At 35.0% G+C, this 17419-nt stretch overlaps 1 protein-coding gene and 1 non-coding gene across 2 annotated transcripts in view; both read right to left on the bottom strand.

The window, feature by feature from the left end:
• The window catches only part of ABCD3 (ATP binding cassette subfamily D member 3), an 81781-nt gene that overhangs the window by 52686 nt on the left and 11676 nt on the right, over nt 1–17419 (bottom strand). The window contains exon 2 of the mRNA XM_024751282.1: nt 4764–4800. Coding sequence (XP_024607050.1) covers nt 4764–4800 — 37 coding nt within the window. The remainder of the gene's footprint in view (nt 1–4763; nt 4801–17419) is intronic.
• Nucleotides 812–918, bottom strand: LOC112403704 (U6 spliceosomal RNA). Its single transcript, XR_003003958.1, has one exon. It is a non-coding gene; the product is annotated as a U6 spliceosomal RNA (small nuclear RNA).

Here is a 17419-nt window from a genome sequence, read left to right as displayed (position 1 = left end):
GGAACAGAGTTCAGGTCTTTCAAACCGTACAAAGGTTGTAAACCCCATCCCACTGAGTCACAGGCCCAGTCTACTTCATTCACACATGTATGTATTCATTCATTCAATATTTACTTGGCCCAAGGCACTGTTCTAAACCATGGGGACACACCAGTGAACAAAACACAAAATGCCCTACTCACAGTCTATTTACTCTAGCTAGGCTATTCTCCTCGAGCCAAACCTTACAACTTCAACCTAAATATCCCCTTTCACCTCCCCAAACTGAGAAAGTATAGGAAGAAAAGAATAAAGAGAAAGCAATGTACATCAACTACCTTTAAAGAAAGTTAGACTTCTACTCTCGTTTCCCTCCTGTCACTGCCTCCCTACCTCACTTCATCCCACCTGTAGTCAGTACCTTCTCCATCCCTAGCTTGAGCCTTAGAATAATTCCAAGGTGAAACGGCCACCTTCTGACTTCAACAGAGGATAACTATTTCCAGCTGTTCTCAAGAAATGATCTAGGGCAAACAATGAGGAAGGTTTATGGGAAGGTTTAAAAAAAAGTTATAAGAAAGTAACAATGAAGCACGTCGTATATAATTAGCAGTTTGCCTGGTATTAATTTCTCCTCTTTTTCTTCTGTCCCTGTTGTCACTGTTCCTATTTCTTAAGCTGTCTGAAAGCTGACTTTATTATTTTCATTACATTTGAATCCATAAAGGGAACGATATACTTCCTAAAGTCAGGAAACACCAAACATCTGGGCTGGAGGGCTGACTCAGGCTGAAGAAATAATCAAGATGCTGTACCATTCTTTAAAAAAAAAAAAAACATGGAACGCTTCACGAATCTGCGTGTCATCCTTGCGCAGGGGCCATGCTAATCTTCTCTTTATCATTCCAATTTTAGTATATGTGCTGCCGAAGCGAGCACTGTACCATTCTTGATACATAATAAAAGTCATACCTGAAACCAATCTAAATGCAAATACTTACAGAGACAGTACATCTCATAAACACTACTAGCTTCTCCTAAGAATTCATTTTAACCACAATTGACTTTCCCCATCTTTAAACTTCCCAGTAATTTTTTAAAAATATAAAAAATACTTTTATGATATAAATCTAACATGCAAATCATAGAAAAAAAACAACCATTAAAGACCATTTAAGAAGCTAAAGTGATAATGCAGTCAGAAAAAAAAAAAATGTACCTAACATTCAGGAGGCAACAAGGTCAAAGGGCAACGAGAAGTTCCTATTGATGTGTCAATCAACTTAGAAAGGTGACATGAACCAGAACTGACCAGAAAAGACAGATGTTTGAAATAGCAAATAAAAGGTCATGTGGTGCTGACAGAAGTGTAAGCATTTCTGTATATTGTTAGAGGAAGTATAAATCAACATAACTATTATGTTGCATCTATCAAAATATAAAACGTACACTCATTGCAAAATGTAAAACAATCCCACAAATCTACTTTTAGAAACTTATCCTAGAGATATTCCTGAACATATGCTTAAACACATAAATGAAAAAACTTGCACATTGTTTTATACTATAAAATTAAAAACCTAAATGTACATCAATTATGAGATACTACATAAATCATGGTAAATTTATGCAATGAAGATTCTACACAACTGTAGAAAAGGAAGCAGCTCATATTCATACAAGAGAATACTATAGAGTGGTTAATTAACTAGATCTATAGCTATCAACATAGATGGATCTTAAAAAAACATTATGCTGAAAAAAAAGGAGAACGATACGTACGATGATTCAATTTATAAAATTTTTCAATAAGCAAAAGAATTCTACCTATATTGTTTATGGAGATATACACAGACCCCAAAAGTACAAAAATATGCATGGGAATGCTGAAGACCAAACCCAGCACAGTGCTACCTTTGTATATTTTGAATTTTATACCCTGTGTATTACATCAAAAAGAATAAATATTTTAAAACAAGTCACCTATCTCTTTATACTATTCTCTATCTAAATTTTTTTCTCCTTAAATCTCATGTCTTATGAAACTTGTCTCACCTCAACCCATCCCACCAAAGATTATAAAAAATTTCAAGAAAAAATTCTTTTCAATTGCATCCCCTCATAAGTGACACACATTCACTGTCATAAAATTAGAAAATTCTGATGAGCAAAAATAAGGAGCTTATAGCTACCACTGAGAGACATCAACTGTTAATATTTGGCATATCTCTTACCAAATTTCATTTCAGCATATGTCTGTGTGTGCACTTCCTATAGATTTCACAAATGTGGTATCAGGATGTACACTGCCTTAAACCTTTTTTTTGGCCAACCATTTGATCTAAACTGAATTTATTTTGCTTACACTATATGACTAGCAAACAAGTATATATATATTTAAATGTACAAAAAAATAGGAAGAATTAAAATATGAGTGAATGAATACTGCTGTACTGGATAGTTTCACCGATGTCCTAGAACTTTCAGATACGGTGGTATACAAATAGTAGCTATAACTAAGATAACTAAGGTTTGATTACTCAGGTATAATTTAGATATAAGAGATTATGAAGATGGAAATTTGACAAATGACTGGAGATAAGCATATCTTGTCCCATTTTTCAAAGATTATGGAAACTGGAGAACAGCAATTTTGATGTCCATCTCCAGGATATTCAGAGAATAGACATTAATATTGAGGGTTTAGGAAGACCTAAGAGACGCTAATCCCTAGAAGTCAGCAGAAGTTTACTAGGAAGAAGTCATGTCAAAGCCTTCTAATTTCCTTCTTTGTTAAGGATACTGTGCTAGTATATTAGCTGACACGCACAACATTAAGCTCCATGAGGGTAGGAACTTCTGTTAACTGCTATACACGCAGAACCAAGAACAATGCCAGGCATATATGAGGGGCTTAATCAATATTTTTTGACAGGCTGACTTAATAAATGAATTAACAAATTAATCAAGGAATTTGACGTTTCTTATAAAACTATTGTGGCCTTAATGGAGAAATAAAGACCAGATTTTTCTGCAGTTGGATATAGTCACAGTTGAATAAACCATAACCAAAAAAACAAAGATTAAGAGATGCCACAGAGGAATTTTCTAGTCCTAACCTAGTCAATACTATCAGCAATTGTGAGGAAGATAGAGAAGACAAATTAAGTTTGTAGATAATACCTTCCACTTAACACACTAGATGTTAGAATTATATTCAGAATTATACTAGGGAGTCCCCTGGTTGCCTAGTGGTTAGGATTCCAGGCTTTCACTGCCATGGCCCGGGTTCAATCCTTGGTCAGGGAACTGAGATCCCGCAAGCTGTGCAGTGTGGCCAAAAAGAAAAAAAAGAAAATTAATAGAGTAATAGAATAGACATATTATAGAATAGACTAATAGTATAGACCCTATAGGCTGACATTTACAGGGAAACAACTGAGTTACCATATGACCCAGCAATTCTACTCCTAAGTATATACCCAAGAGAAATGAAAACATATGTCCACACAAAAACTTGTACATGAATGTTCAATAATTTGGGCATTATTCATAATGACCAAAAGGGGGAAACCACTTAAATTTCCCTCAACTGATGGATAAATACATGTGGTATATCCAGACAATGAAATACTATTCAGCAATAAAAAAGAATGAAATACTGATACATTCAACAATACATATGAACCTTGAAAACATCATGTTAAGTGAAAGAAGCCAGTCACAAAAGGCCACATATTACATGATTCTATTTATATGAAATGTCCAAAATAGGCAAATCAATAGAGACAGAAAGTAGATCAGTGGTTACCAAGGGCCAGGAGGAGAGGGTAATGAAGAATGACTGCTAATGTGTATGGAATTTCCTTCTGGGGAATTGAAAATTTTCTAAAATTAGATAGTGGTGATGGCTGTACAACTCTGTGAACATACTAAAACCACTTAATTATACACTTAAATAGATGGATTTTATGGTATATGAATATCTCAATAAAATTGTCATTAAAAAAAGAAATAAAGAAATCAACTGATGAATACAGACGTCTGTCAAAAGAGCTGTTCATCAGGAAGACACCTGAAGGCTAACAATTTATCACAAACTCCACTTAATATAAACAGAAGTAATGGCTAAAGAAGTAAAAGCAACTTTAGGCTGAATTTTAGCAAGATGATGTTCATATCAAGAAATGTAGTAGTGCTGATGCATTCCACACTAGTCAGACCACGTCTACATTAGACTACATTCTATAGACCATAGACTACATTCTATCCTAAACTTAATGTCTAGAGGAACTAACTAGTATAGATCCAGAGGAATGTATACATAATTTAAGAACAATTAGAAACCATGTCACCTGAGAAACACTTGAAGGAATGAGGATTGCTTAGCGGGGGAAAAAGATTCAGAAAATACAACCATCTTCAAACAATATGAGAGTCTGTTCAGAGAAAATAGAGTAAACTTGTCCTGTGTTTCTACAAATGACAAAATAGAGGCTTAGAGAGGGAAGATTAATTCCATCATGGACTTGAACTAATACAGTTATGGCTATCTCCTAGGTAGTACTTTCCATCAAATGAACAGATTCAAGTAAATATGAAAAGTCACCTACCAAGGATTCCTATTTTAGGAAGAATTCCTATAATATGTAGTGGATTAGAGATGATATTTAAGTTCCCTTCTAATTCTTAAATTCCGTGATTTTATCCTAATTCAAAAATATATAATGAAACAAATGAAATAAATGCACGAAATCCCAAAGAGTAGACAACATAAATTTTACCTCATTGTTCCGTAATGGTGGTTTTCCATTTTTCTTACTGCAGAGAAAAAGAAAAAAGAGCAAGACAGCTTTATTTGCAAACTGTTCCCATCATAAAATATTATTTTAAGATATCAAAAGAATATATCAAATTCTCCAAATGATTTCTTCTTTTACATTTCATACTGAGATAGAATATATTAAATACAATAGTCCAACTGTATAATCCACAGTCCTCTAAGTATAAATCACAAAAAGTGCTCAATAAATGTTAACTACTACTATAATATATCAGGCATTACGTTGTAATTTTTTCATACACACACAACTACACTTATTTTACAAATTCTCCCATGGAGATGCAGAGTCTGTTTTTCCATTGAATCAAGGCTTGGCCAAGATATTAGCAAATTGACACAAGGAAGGCCTTGAAAAACGTTTGTGCATTGGGCTCAGTCTCTTGCTGCTGGGAATCTTTTCCCAGCCATGTGAGCAATCCCAGGTTAGCTGCCTAAAGGATGGGAGACCATGTGTCATTTCCATGTTACAAATGAAAAAACTGGCTTGGGGGACTTCACTGGCAGCACAGTGGTTAAGAACCCGCCTGCCAATGCAAGGGACACGGGTTCGAGCCCTGGTCTGGGAAGATCCCACATGCCGCGGAGCAACTAAGCCCGTGATCCTGCACTCTAGAGCCCGCTCACCATAACTACTGAGCCCGCTCACCACAATTACTGAAGCCCACGTGCCTAGAGCCCGTGCTCCGCAACAAGAGAAGCCACCGCAATGAGAAGCCCGCACACCGCAACCAAGAGTAGCCCCCGCTCACCGCAACTAGAGAAAGACCCAACGCAGCCAAAAATAAATAAATAAATAAATTTTTTAAAAAAAAAGAAAGAAAAAACTGGCTTGGAAAAGCCAGTACCATGCCCAAGGTTCACGCTACTCAAAGTAGTTAACTAGCACCCCAAAACAATATAATAACCAGGCTTGGCTTCTTTTTATACACACTACCATAGCACCCTATGCTTCTATATAACATTAATCACATATTAAATCTCTTGTTTAACATATATTTCCTCCCACTATATTAGTCCTATGAGATCAGGAGCTATTGCAGGTTGGCTTCTCCAAAGTAGAGGCGAGGTGGTGTTCGGAGTACAAAATGTTTATTAGAGATCAGTATCTGTGAAAGGAAGGCAAAGAAAGAAAGTTTGGGCAGAACTCAAACTGTGATATAGGCCAACAAAATTTCAGCCAACCAAGTGGGAAGCCCTGAATCAAATACTGTCCATCATAGTACTCTGTGATGGGATGAAATGGTCAGGTCTTTAAACCTCTTTCTAGCTCAGCATGCAAATGTATGCTGCTCCAGGGAGATCATGACCTTGAGGGAGGTAGCTCTGCAGGTAAGGCAGACCCTAGAGATGTGTGCAGAAGGGGCTACCTGGTAATCTGCACTCCTCATAGCTGGATAATGAGCCCTTCTTTGAAGGGGAATCTGGGTAGCATATCTCCTTGTCTACTACAGGGGTCATATATTACCCAACCCTGTATGTTCAATACCTAGTTGAGCCACAGCAATCTGTACAGCAATTAGTGAACATTTTCAGTAATAGGATACCACGTCACTGAATAACGCTAGAAAGGCAAACAACTATTGATACAATTCGGTAGATGCTATCATTTTTAAACTGCTTAGGTTTATTACTGTTTCTAGTTTCAATTATACTGCAGGATTGTTCATCTGTTTTTAAATTTCCATGAGACCGCAAAACTTTTTCACAGAATGCCTTTTATATATATGTTCAAGCATGCACAGTTAATTATGAGCCCCTTTTATAAATAAGGCTTTCTAAATTCCTCTTTTTAAGAATTCTTTAATGTTTCCTCAATTTTGAAGATACCAGCTATATAAATACATATAAATTACTTAGGATAAATTAGAGCAGTATACTATATTTATGAGCTAAATCCATTAAAATAAAAGTATTCAACATGTTCAAAATATATTATCAATATGCACACAAAATGGCGAGGTATCTATAATACCTAGAACAATCACTAAATATCAGTTATCTTGTTACATTTCAGGGTATAACCAAGTGAAGTTATTTTTAAATCTAATTTTGTGACCATGTGAATGATGACCGTAAACCAGTCTATTATACCAATATCAATGTCATGTTCAGTCAGGAGCTGCTCATCTATCTTCTTCTCACTCAATAAATCAGCACACTTTCCAAAATACGATGGCACTCCTGCATCAATCCTTTTCATTGCCTTGCCCAACATCCAGGCGTGGGCAAAGGCAAGGAAAAGAGAATTGCAGTACCAGGATAAGATATATAAAAACAACTTGGTTGCTAGAGTATGAAACAAAGGCACACAGAAAAGATACATTATCAAGTGCATGTGGTACTGAAAAGACAGGTAAATTATAAAAGTGACATGGTCAAGAAGCATTCAAACGTCTACTAATTGCTTACTACATGCTAGACACTATTCTAGATCAGCATTTCTCAAACTTCGTGGTCTCAGGATCCCCAAGAACTTTTATATATTTGTGTTACATGGATATTTATCATATGAAATTTCAACCTCATAAATTTAAAAAATACTTATTTACTCATTTAAAGACAACAAACACATTACGTGTTAAATAAAATTTTTATAAAAATAGCTATATTTTCTCAAACAAAATAATTTAGTAAGAAAAGTGGCATTGTTTTTACATTTTGGCAAATCTCCTTTATGTCTGGCTCAATAGACGACAAATGGATTCTCATATCTGAGTCTGTGTTCGTTCTATCTACTGCAATTCAGATAGGTAGCTGTAAAACAGGAGTATTCTAATAACTGTGGATATTCTTCTGTGATACTACAGTGCTGCAATGCAGTCTGATAATTATATCAATGAACTTGTACTCTGATACAGTAAAATTCACTGGTCTATGTTATATTACACTTTAAAAAAAATAAATTTATTTTATTTATTTATTTTTGGCTGTGTTGGGTTTTCGTTGCTCTGCATGAGCTTTCTCTAATTGCGGTGAGCAGGGGCTACTCTTCGTTCCAGTGTGCAGGCTTCCCATTGTGGTGGCTTCTCTGGTTGCGGAGCACGGGCTCTAGGCACATGGGTTTCAGTAGTGGCAGCTTATGGGCTCAGTAGTTGTGGCTTGCGGGCTTAGTTGCTCTGCAGCATGTGGGATCTTCCCAGACCAGGGATGGAACCCGTGTCCCCTGAATTGGCAGGCGGATTCTCAACCACTGTGCCACCAGGGAAGCCCCTATATTACACTTTCAATGGCTCTTTTAACCCACTCGAAATTTTCTAAGATCATGCATTAGTCATTTGGAAAATGCTGGTTCACTGAGTTATACAGTAGGCCTTCCAAATGTAATACATTTTATTATACAATATTTTAAAAATTATATTTGTTAATATTACCACCAACCTCATCAGAAAGGTCTTAAGCACTGGGAAACTAGCAAGCTCATGGTAGCAGACAAGATTTCCAAATTCTAATTTTCACTTGAAAGCTTAAACTGTAACATTAGCAACAAACATTGCCAGTTGTTTTTCCTTGAAGAAAATGTCTGCAATATTGAAAGCTGAATAACCAGAGTTATTCAGTCTTTCTTTCAAGTAAAAATGATGTTCCACCAAAAAAACAAACAAAAAAAGTGGCTAGTTCAGTTCACAACTCAAACAACTGCACAGTGCTTTCCCTCAAGACAACCTCTGTATTTGATATGCTACGAGAAGTGCTTTTGCAAATTTCTTGTTTTTCTTTGGCAAAGACATTACAAAAAAGAAAAGACAAGAGCAGTAACCAGCTATAAAAAGTATAGGAAGGTTTTATCCAAGAAATGTAAAGTCAGGTTAACATTTGAGAAAACAAGGTAATTCATCATATTAACAGTCTAAAGAAGAATAAACATATGATCGTATCAATAGATACAGAAAAGGCCTATAAAACCTGACACCTACTCATCCTAAGAACTCTCATCAAACTAGAAAAAAAAGGAACTTCCTCAGTCTGATAAAGGACATCATCAAACACCTACAACTATCATCATACCAATTAACAAAAGACCAAGTCTCTGTAAGATCTGGGACATTGCAAAGATGCCAACACTCACCACTTTTATTCAATATTGTTACTGAAGGACACAGTGCAATAAAGTAAGCAGAACAAACAAAAGGCACATAGAATGAAAACGAAGGAGTAAAACTATCTTTATTGCAGACTCTATAAACACTATATAGAAAAGCCTAAGGACACAGGATATTAACTCGGTGCTTTGTGACAGCCTGGAGGGGTGGGATAGGGAGAGTGGGAGGGAGGGAGACGCAAGAGGGAAGACATATGGGAACATATGTATATGTATAACTGATTCACTTTGTTATAAAGCAGAAACTAACACACCATTGTAAAACAATTATACCCCAATAAAGATGTTTTAAAAAAAAAGGAAGCTGTGGGGTCTGACTAAGCTGTCATAAAGGGATGGGAGAAGGAAACTCAACGCTGCATAGAATAAAGCAGTAACTGGAGAAAAATGGAACCATTTCATAAAAAAAAAAAAAAAAAAGAAAAGCCTAAGGAATCTACAAAAAAGCTAAATGAGTTCAACTGGTTTCCAGGATACAACATCTATATATAAATACCAATTGTATTTCTACATATGAGCGAAGAACAATTGGAAATTGAAATTTTAAACATACCATTTATAAAAGCATCAAAAATATTAAATACTTAGGGCTAAAATTAAAAAGAAAAAAAAAAGACGTGCAAGACTTGCATGCTGAAAACTACAACACATTGCAAAGAAATGTTCAAATAAGACTAGATAGATATATATCATGGTCATGGATCAGAAGACTCAATATTATTAAAGTGTCAATTCTTTCCAAATTGATTTAGAAATACAATGAAATCCCAATCAAAATCGTACCAGACTTTTCTATAGAGAGTAACAAGTTGAATCTAAAATCCGTATGTAAATGCAAAGGACCTAGAACAATCAATAAATTTTTACAAAGAAGAACAAAGAGGAATTGCACCTAATTTCAAGGCTTATCATAAAGCTATACTAATCAAGAGTTTGATATTGGAGTATAAACAGAGATCAAAGAAACAGAAAAGTCCAAAGTAGACCTACACATATAAGGTCAATTGATATAAGACAAAAGTGCCATGGCAACTCAATGAGGAAAGGATAATCTTTTAACAAATGGTACTGGATCAACTGGACAGACATTTGCAAAAAAAATCAAAAGGAACCTCAGATGTTATTGCACACCATATACAAAAATTAACCTGTAGTGAAACAAGAGACCTAAATGTAAGAGCTAAAACTACAAAATTTCTAGAAGAAAACAGAAGATCTCAGTAATCTTGAGTTAAAGACTTGTTAAATAGAACAAAGTACAAACTACACACAGAAAAAAAAAAAATCAATAAACTAGAATTCATCAAAATTCTAAATGTTTGTTTCTCAAAATATACTACTAAGAAAATTAAGACAAGCCACCAACTGGGAGAACATATATGCAAAATACATACCCAAGAAAAAACTTGTATTCAGAATACATAACAGACTCTTATAATCAAATAAGGTGGCAATTCATTTAAAGATTTAAACAGACACTTTGCCAAAGAAAATGTATGGATGGAAAATAAACACAGGAAACATGCTCCAAATCATTAGTTCTTAGGGAAATTCAAATTAAAACCACAATGAGAAACCACTACACACATCCACTAGAATGGCTAAGATTAAAAAGACTGGTCATAGCAAGTGTTATCAAGGATGTGGAGCAACTGGAATTTTCTTATACTGCTGATGGGAATATAAAATGGTACAATCACTTTGGAAAAGAGTTTCTTAAAAAGTTAAACATACACCTACCATACAAGCCAGCCATTCCGCTACTAAGTATTTACTCAAGGAAAATAAAAGCATATTTCCATACATAAACCTTACACAAATATTCATAGCTGCTTTATTTTTAATAGCCAAAACCTGGAAACATCCAAATGTTCATCAACAAGTGAATGGATTTTAAAAATTGTAGTTATTTCCATAAAATGTACTCAATTTTTAAAAAAACCTATTGATGCACACAACATGGATGAATCTCAAAATCATTATGCCGACTAAAAGTAGCTAGACAAAAATGTACATAGTGTAGATCCCACTTAACATGAAATTCTAGAGCAGTCAAATCTAATCTACAGTCATAGAAAGCAGGTCAGTGGTCGCTTCAGGCTGGTGCAAGGGAGAAGACTGACTACAAAGGGGCATGAAGGATCTCTGGAGTGATGGAAATGTTTGCTATCTTGATGGGTGTGATGGTTTCACAGGTGCTTACATGTCAAAACTCATTAAGTTGTGTATTTTAAACATAAGCAGTTTATTGTACATCAGTAAAGCTTCAATAAAACTATAAAAGAAAAAGATGACCAAAACCTAGGGGAGACTTTTTCCTAAGAACACAATAGAAAAGTACATTTTCTTTGTTCTTTATTGTTGGAGGGGTGAGGGAGAAGGAGATGGAGTTAACTATTCCTTAATAATGCCAACAAAATATGTAAAACTAATAAGCAGAAACTTCCCCCAACAAACTATGAGACTAGGAAAAAGAAATTGACAAAAATTAAAAGAGAAGTTTTCAGATAACTTTCAGACTAAGTAAAAAAAAAAAGAAAACAATTCTGAAAACTTTGATCAGAGTTTTGTTATCCAGAACAATAATTCTGACCCTAAAATTTCTCAGTTCATTTTTCTAGGCCAGTGTTTCCTGGACTTCAGATAATATATGAACCTCTCCTGAAGGAAAAAAAAATTCTTACAGACCCCAGCATTGACTTAATTTGGTGCTTCCTTAAATATGTATAAGCGGGCTTCCTTGGTGGTGCAGTGGTTAGGAATCCGCCTGCCAATGCAGAAGTCACGGGTTCAAGCCCTGGTCCAGGAGGATCCCCCATGCCGCAGAGCAGCTAAGCCTATGCACCACTGAGCCTGCGCTCTAGAGACCACGAGACACAATTGCTGAAGCCCGGGCGCCACAACTACTGAAGCCCATGCACCTAGAGCCTGTGCTCCACAACAGGAGAGGCCACCACAATGGGAAGCCCACACACCACAACGGAGAGTAGCCCCCGCTTGCCTCAACTAGGGGGGGCCCCGCGCGCAGCGACGAAGACCCAACACAGCCAAAAATAAATAAATAAAATTTTTTAAAATGTATAAGCATAAAATTAAGTTAATTGACCCTTAAACGTGAAGACTTAGGAGCACTGACCCTCACTGCAGTTGAAAATTCACCTATAACTATACAGTAGGCCCTCGTATCCGAGGCTCCATATCCTTGGATTCAACCAACCATGGATCATATAGTATAGAAGTACATATTTAGTGAAAAAAATCCACACACAAGTGGACCCTCGCAGTTCAAAAACATGTTGTTCAAGGGTCAACTGTATACATTCCTTTTGTTTACAGCTCTTCTACAACCACAAAATAAAATTTATCACTTAAAAACTAGCAAAAATTTTAAAGCCAATAAAAATGGAATCAACATTCTTTTAAAGTGATAGGTGAGATAACACTGCTACAACTAATCACCAGTGCTGGGGTAAAAGAGTAGAAGGAATTATTTATGTGTTGTACGTTCCAGTTAATAGCCAAGATTTTTAAATAATCTTCATTATTTTTCTTTTGTAAACAATGAACTGGCTTTAAATCACTGCTTCATTAATGTTGATGGGATAATCAATTTATTAGTATACCCCAAAACAAAATTCTAAAAATTAAAATACCCAGTGAAAATGTCATAGAACTTACTACTAATAATACAACTAATAATAAGTGTTACAAATTGGTATTTATAGAGACAAATGGAGATCCATGCAATGTAACTGCTCACAAAAATATAATTTGTATATATATATAAAACATACATATACATACATATATACACACATATCCACCCACAATACATATACATACACACACCCACAATGGGCCACATGATCAGTCAGCTCTCCCATCACTTTTCTCTCTTCAAGCTACCATGAAATACCTTATTCAGAGTATACCATGACATCTTATGAGGCCTTCACTTGGCGTAAACACATAATCTACATGTCAGCCCTATGTTCTTTTATCAGTTCGTGACAAAGTAATACACTACTCAGTTGCTCTACGTCTTTTTCATGATTTCAAACCAAAGCTTCGTTATAAGATTTCAGTTACTTAGAAATTCTATGAAAACACCTTTCACCCATAATTATCACTACAAAAGAAAATTTTAATAGCAAAATAATTCAGTATGAATACTAAGGTTGAAGATGATTTTCTTAGTTTTACATTACTACACTTCAGCCTGATGTAGGTTCTAATGCAGCAGATTTGTCTACCATACATGTGGTCTCTTTCGACGATCACTTAAGCAACAATTCAAACACAAATACGGGCACAAAAATCTGCAATACTATGGTAGTCATTCAGATGATCCAGAATGTGCTTATACTAATTTATTTATAATTTATCACCAAGATGAAAACACAGAGTTAGAAAATTCTCAAAGAACTTTAGGACCCTGAAGAATGAATCATTAGATCCATCATCTCTAGGCCCTAGAGATACTACATTAGAACACCTCGGTCAAAACCATGATATCAGCTATCACCCATTCTCTAACGACTCCCCAAATCTCTAGCTCCCTCGTCTTTCCTAAGCTCCTGACTTGAATAATCTATTTTTTTAAATAAGGTATCTGTACCTGGATCTACTGAAATCATTTTAAACTCAACATGCATTGTATGTCTGAACTTACCTTTCCACCCCAAATCTACCCTTCCACCTTCTCATTCTGAGCTGGGCCCTAACTCAGTGAATGTACCTTCTTCTATCCAATCACCTAAGCCACAAACTTGGGAATTATTCTTAGACATTCTCCCTTTCTCATACTCTCCCTATCCAATCTCTATCCATGCTCTCCTTTTCCTCTGTTGCAACTACTTCAGTTCAGGCTATCAAAATTTCTCATGTAAACTAACAATTTTCTCACCTGCTTTCTAAGTAGGTTCCTTATCATTTCTATTGTCCCCCAATTCAAGTCCTTAGCCATATCAAATATAGCTGTGTGTGTGTGTGTTTGTGTGTGTGGGCACACATGTGCACACACACAACCAAGGTCAATCAGGGCCCCAAAATGATGAAGACCTGAACAAAGGTGGTGGCTATAGAAATGGAAAGATGAAACAAAATTGCTAGAAATAACAGGGTGAGGGAATAGATAAGAGCTAAGACCTAACTGAATATGGAAATGAGAGGAGAAGAGCAAAGACTTAAAGAACTATGTAAAGATACAGGAGGTATTAGAGACGTTCCGCTCCAAACTTATGCCCTGAAAGGCAAAGATCATTTTTCCTCAGGCCTCACAAACAGTTTGCACCCTAAGCGACCTGAGGACAGTCATTCCATTTACCATAATAAAGAATAACAGTAGAAGCATTCAGGGAAATAATAATTGGACTCATTATAAATATGTTAAATTTCAGGTTCCAATAAGATAACTATATGGAATTGTCCAGGAGATTTTTTTTTTTAAGTTTAGATTTGAAGTTCAAGAGTGGAGATGTTGATTTGAAAGGAATTAACATGACAATACTGTGAATATACAATGATATAACTCCTTTGGGAAACAAAAATATGAAGTCTGAAATGTGAGTCTTATACCTGTTTATTAAGCTACTGTACTAAAAATTTTAGTATGTGCTCTTAAGAAACTTGGTTTAAGTTGTTCCCTGACTGATACTGCTCCCAGGTACTTTAACAAGTAAACTTTCCTCTTAAAATAAAAGTATGTTTACTATAAGCCTCAAAATTATTCCTACAAGTAATTTTAAATAAAATGTCTAGACCATAATCGAAAATAACCAAGCACACAGGAAACTACACTCCATAACCAAGAACCAGTAGAAATGACAGAAAACAGGAGCAGACCCAAAAAGATTTCAGATGTTGGAATTACCAAACATACCTTATAAAACAATGCAGACTATATTTAAAGAAATAAACAGATAAAATAAAACAAAGATATCTACCAAGATAAGAAAATAATAAAAAGCTACGCAGACTTAAGAAAACCAAATGGGATTCTTAAAAATAAAAATACAATTAAAATTAAATATTTAATCAATAGGTTTAATAGATTTCACACAGCTGAAGAGAAAATTAATAATCTAGCAGCTAAGTCAGAATTGACTATACAGAGTATAGCAAGGAGAAAACAAAAAGACAGCAAACAAAGAAATAAGAGACAGTAGTTACAAAAAGACTATCTCAGTTGGTGTCCAGGAAGAATAAAGAAAGAAAACGAGGCATAGGTAATGGCCGAGAATATTCCAAAATGGAAGAAACACACCAATCCACAAAAATTAAAAGGCCCAGTGAATTCTAAGGAAGACAGATAAAAAATAAATCCACACCTAACCAAATCATAGTGAGCTTCAGAAAACCAAAGACAAACATAAATCCTTAAAAGCCTCTATGGGAGCAAAAAAGAATGATTACCTTCAAAGCAGCAACAGTTACAAACTAACAGTTGACTTCTCAACATTAATAATGGAAACCAGAATATGGTGGAATCAAATCTTCAATGTACAAAAAGAAAATTACTGCCAATCTAGAATTAAACATTCAGGAAAAAAGACACTTACATGAATGAAGGCAAATAAAGACATTCCCTGGCAATATGGAGAGGGTTCATCATCAGCAGACTTGTACTAAAGAAATTTATAAAGGACATATTATGGGGGAGAGGAGGGTTGATCTCAGTTGAAAGGTATAGATTGCAAGACGGAATGGAAAGCAAAGAATGTGGTAAATATATAACTCTAAGTAAATATTATATAAAACAATAATAATAATGTCTTATAGTACTAAAAAAAAAAACCCACAACAAATGCATCTAAATAAGGAGGAAAAGTTAATGGCGTCACTGCTCTGAAGTCCTTTTACTGCCTGGGAGAATTATGAAGTATTTCTTATTGATTAATATTTAGACTTGAAAAGGTAAACAGATGGCAAAATTTCTAGGGTAACCAGTAAAAATTTTTTTAAAAACTTATATAGAGAATAACTTCCAAACAACTAAAAGAGGTAAAAATAAAATGAGGGAAAAAATCAATACTCTAACCACAAAGCAATTATGCTGGTAATTAACAGCAAAAAGAAAAATACAAGAAAAATTCCCAAATGTTTTGAAATTCTGGTATATTAAATACTGAGTCAAATTCCTAAAAAGGAGGAATCTTTTTTCCCACCCTTGAATCTGGGCCAGGCTTGTGACTTGCTCTAGCCAACAGAATGGGTGGAAGCCTTTCTGCTTTCGCCCTGGCTTCTTGGAATGCTGACCTGAGACCACCATGTAAGAAACTGGTATAGCCTACTGAATGATATAATCACTTAGATGAAAATCAAGGCATCCCAGCCACCAGCCAGCACCAACTACCAGATATGAACCTTCCAGTGCAGCCAATCCTCTACTGGGTTCCTCATAAGGGAACCCAAACAAAACAAGCAAAGGAACAACCCAGCCATCCATAGAAATAAGGGGGAAAAATAACTGTTGGGGTGGTTTGTTATACAACAATAGGTAACTGACATAAATAAAGAGATTCGCTTTGGTTTGTGAAAAGTCATGGGTCAAAGAAATTTTTAAAATATTTGAAACGAATGATATACATATCAAATGATATGTTTACAACATAAGAGTTTACATATCAAAAAAACTGTGGGATGCAACTAAACAGTGCTTAGAGAACTTTATAACCTTAAACGAATACATTAGAAAAGATGGAAAATTCATCATCTATGTGAACATTAGAAAAAGAACAACATTAACTGAAGTACAAAGAATAAAATACAGATAAAAGCAAATAAAAATGAAATAAAAGACACTCAACAGAGGTAAAGCAAAACTGAAAGTCAGATTTTTTAAAAAACTGACACATGTTACAAACTCATGGCAAGACTGATCAAAAAATAAAGGGCACTATAACCAATTTTAGAAATTAATCTATAAATTAGATGAAATCCTCATCAAAATCCCAACATGCTCATTCTAAAATTTAGATAGAAATAAAACCAATGCAAGAGTTGATACCTGAGGCACATTTCATATTTTTATAAGATTCACTGCATTCATAAAGGTTCCTCCAAAGCATCTATAAGAGAGCATTAACTACTTATTTACAAGTAGTGAATCATTAGGTTCATAATGACACTTAAGAAGAATTCATTGGTCACCTCCAGAGAATAACAAGAAACTGATGTATAATAAAGAAGCAAACATCCATCCTGCCTTTCCTAACTTAACTGTACCACTGGGGAACCAAATAGATGACGAAAACTTCCTTTTTACAGAAGCATTCCACCTTATAAATGAAGTAATAACCGAATTCAAATATCACCATTTTGTAAGACCTAATAAACTCATTATTCTAGGTATCAAATATCAGTGGCTGCTCAAATCACAAAAAGAAACCACCAGACATTATACACCTTGTGACAGAGAGTATACCACATCAACACCTAGGAAGCATTCTTGTCCAAAAAATAAAAACAAAATCTAAACTTTAGATCCAACTAGCAAT

The sequence above is a fragment of the Neophocaena asiaeorientalis genome, unplaced genomic scaffold (genome assembly GCF_003031525.2).
Source record: "Neophocaena asiaeorientalis asiaeorientalis breed wild unplaced genomic scaffold, Neophocaena_asiaeorientalis_V1.1 scaffold147, whole genome shotgun sequence".
NCBI classification, from domain to species: Eukaryota; Metazoa; Chordata; class Mammalia; order Artiodactyla; family Phocoenidae; genus Neophocaena; species Neophocaena asiaeorientalis.
The sequence above is the reverse complement of the archived record's forward strand: the minus strand, read 5'-3'. Positions and strand labels throughout refer to the sequence as shown.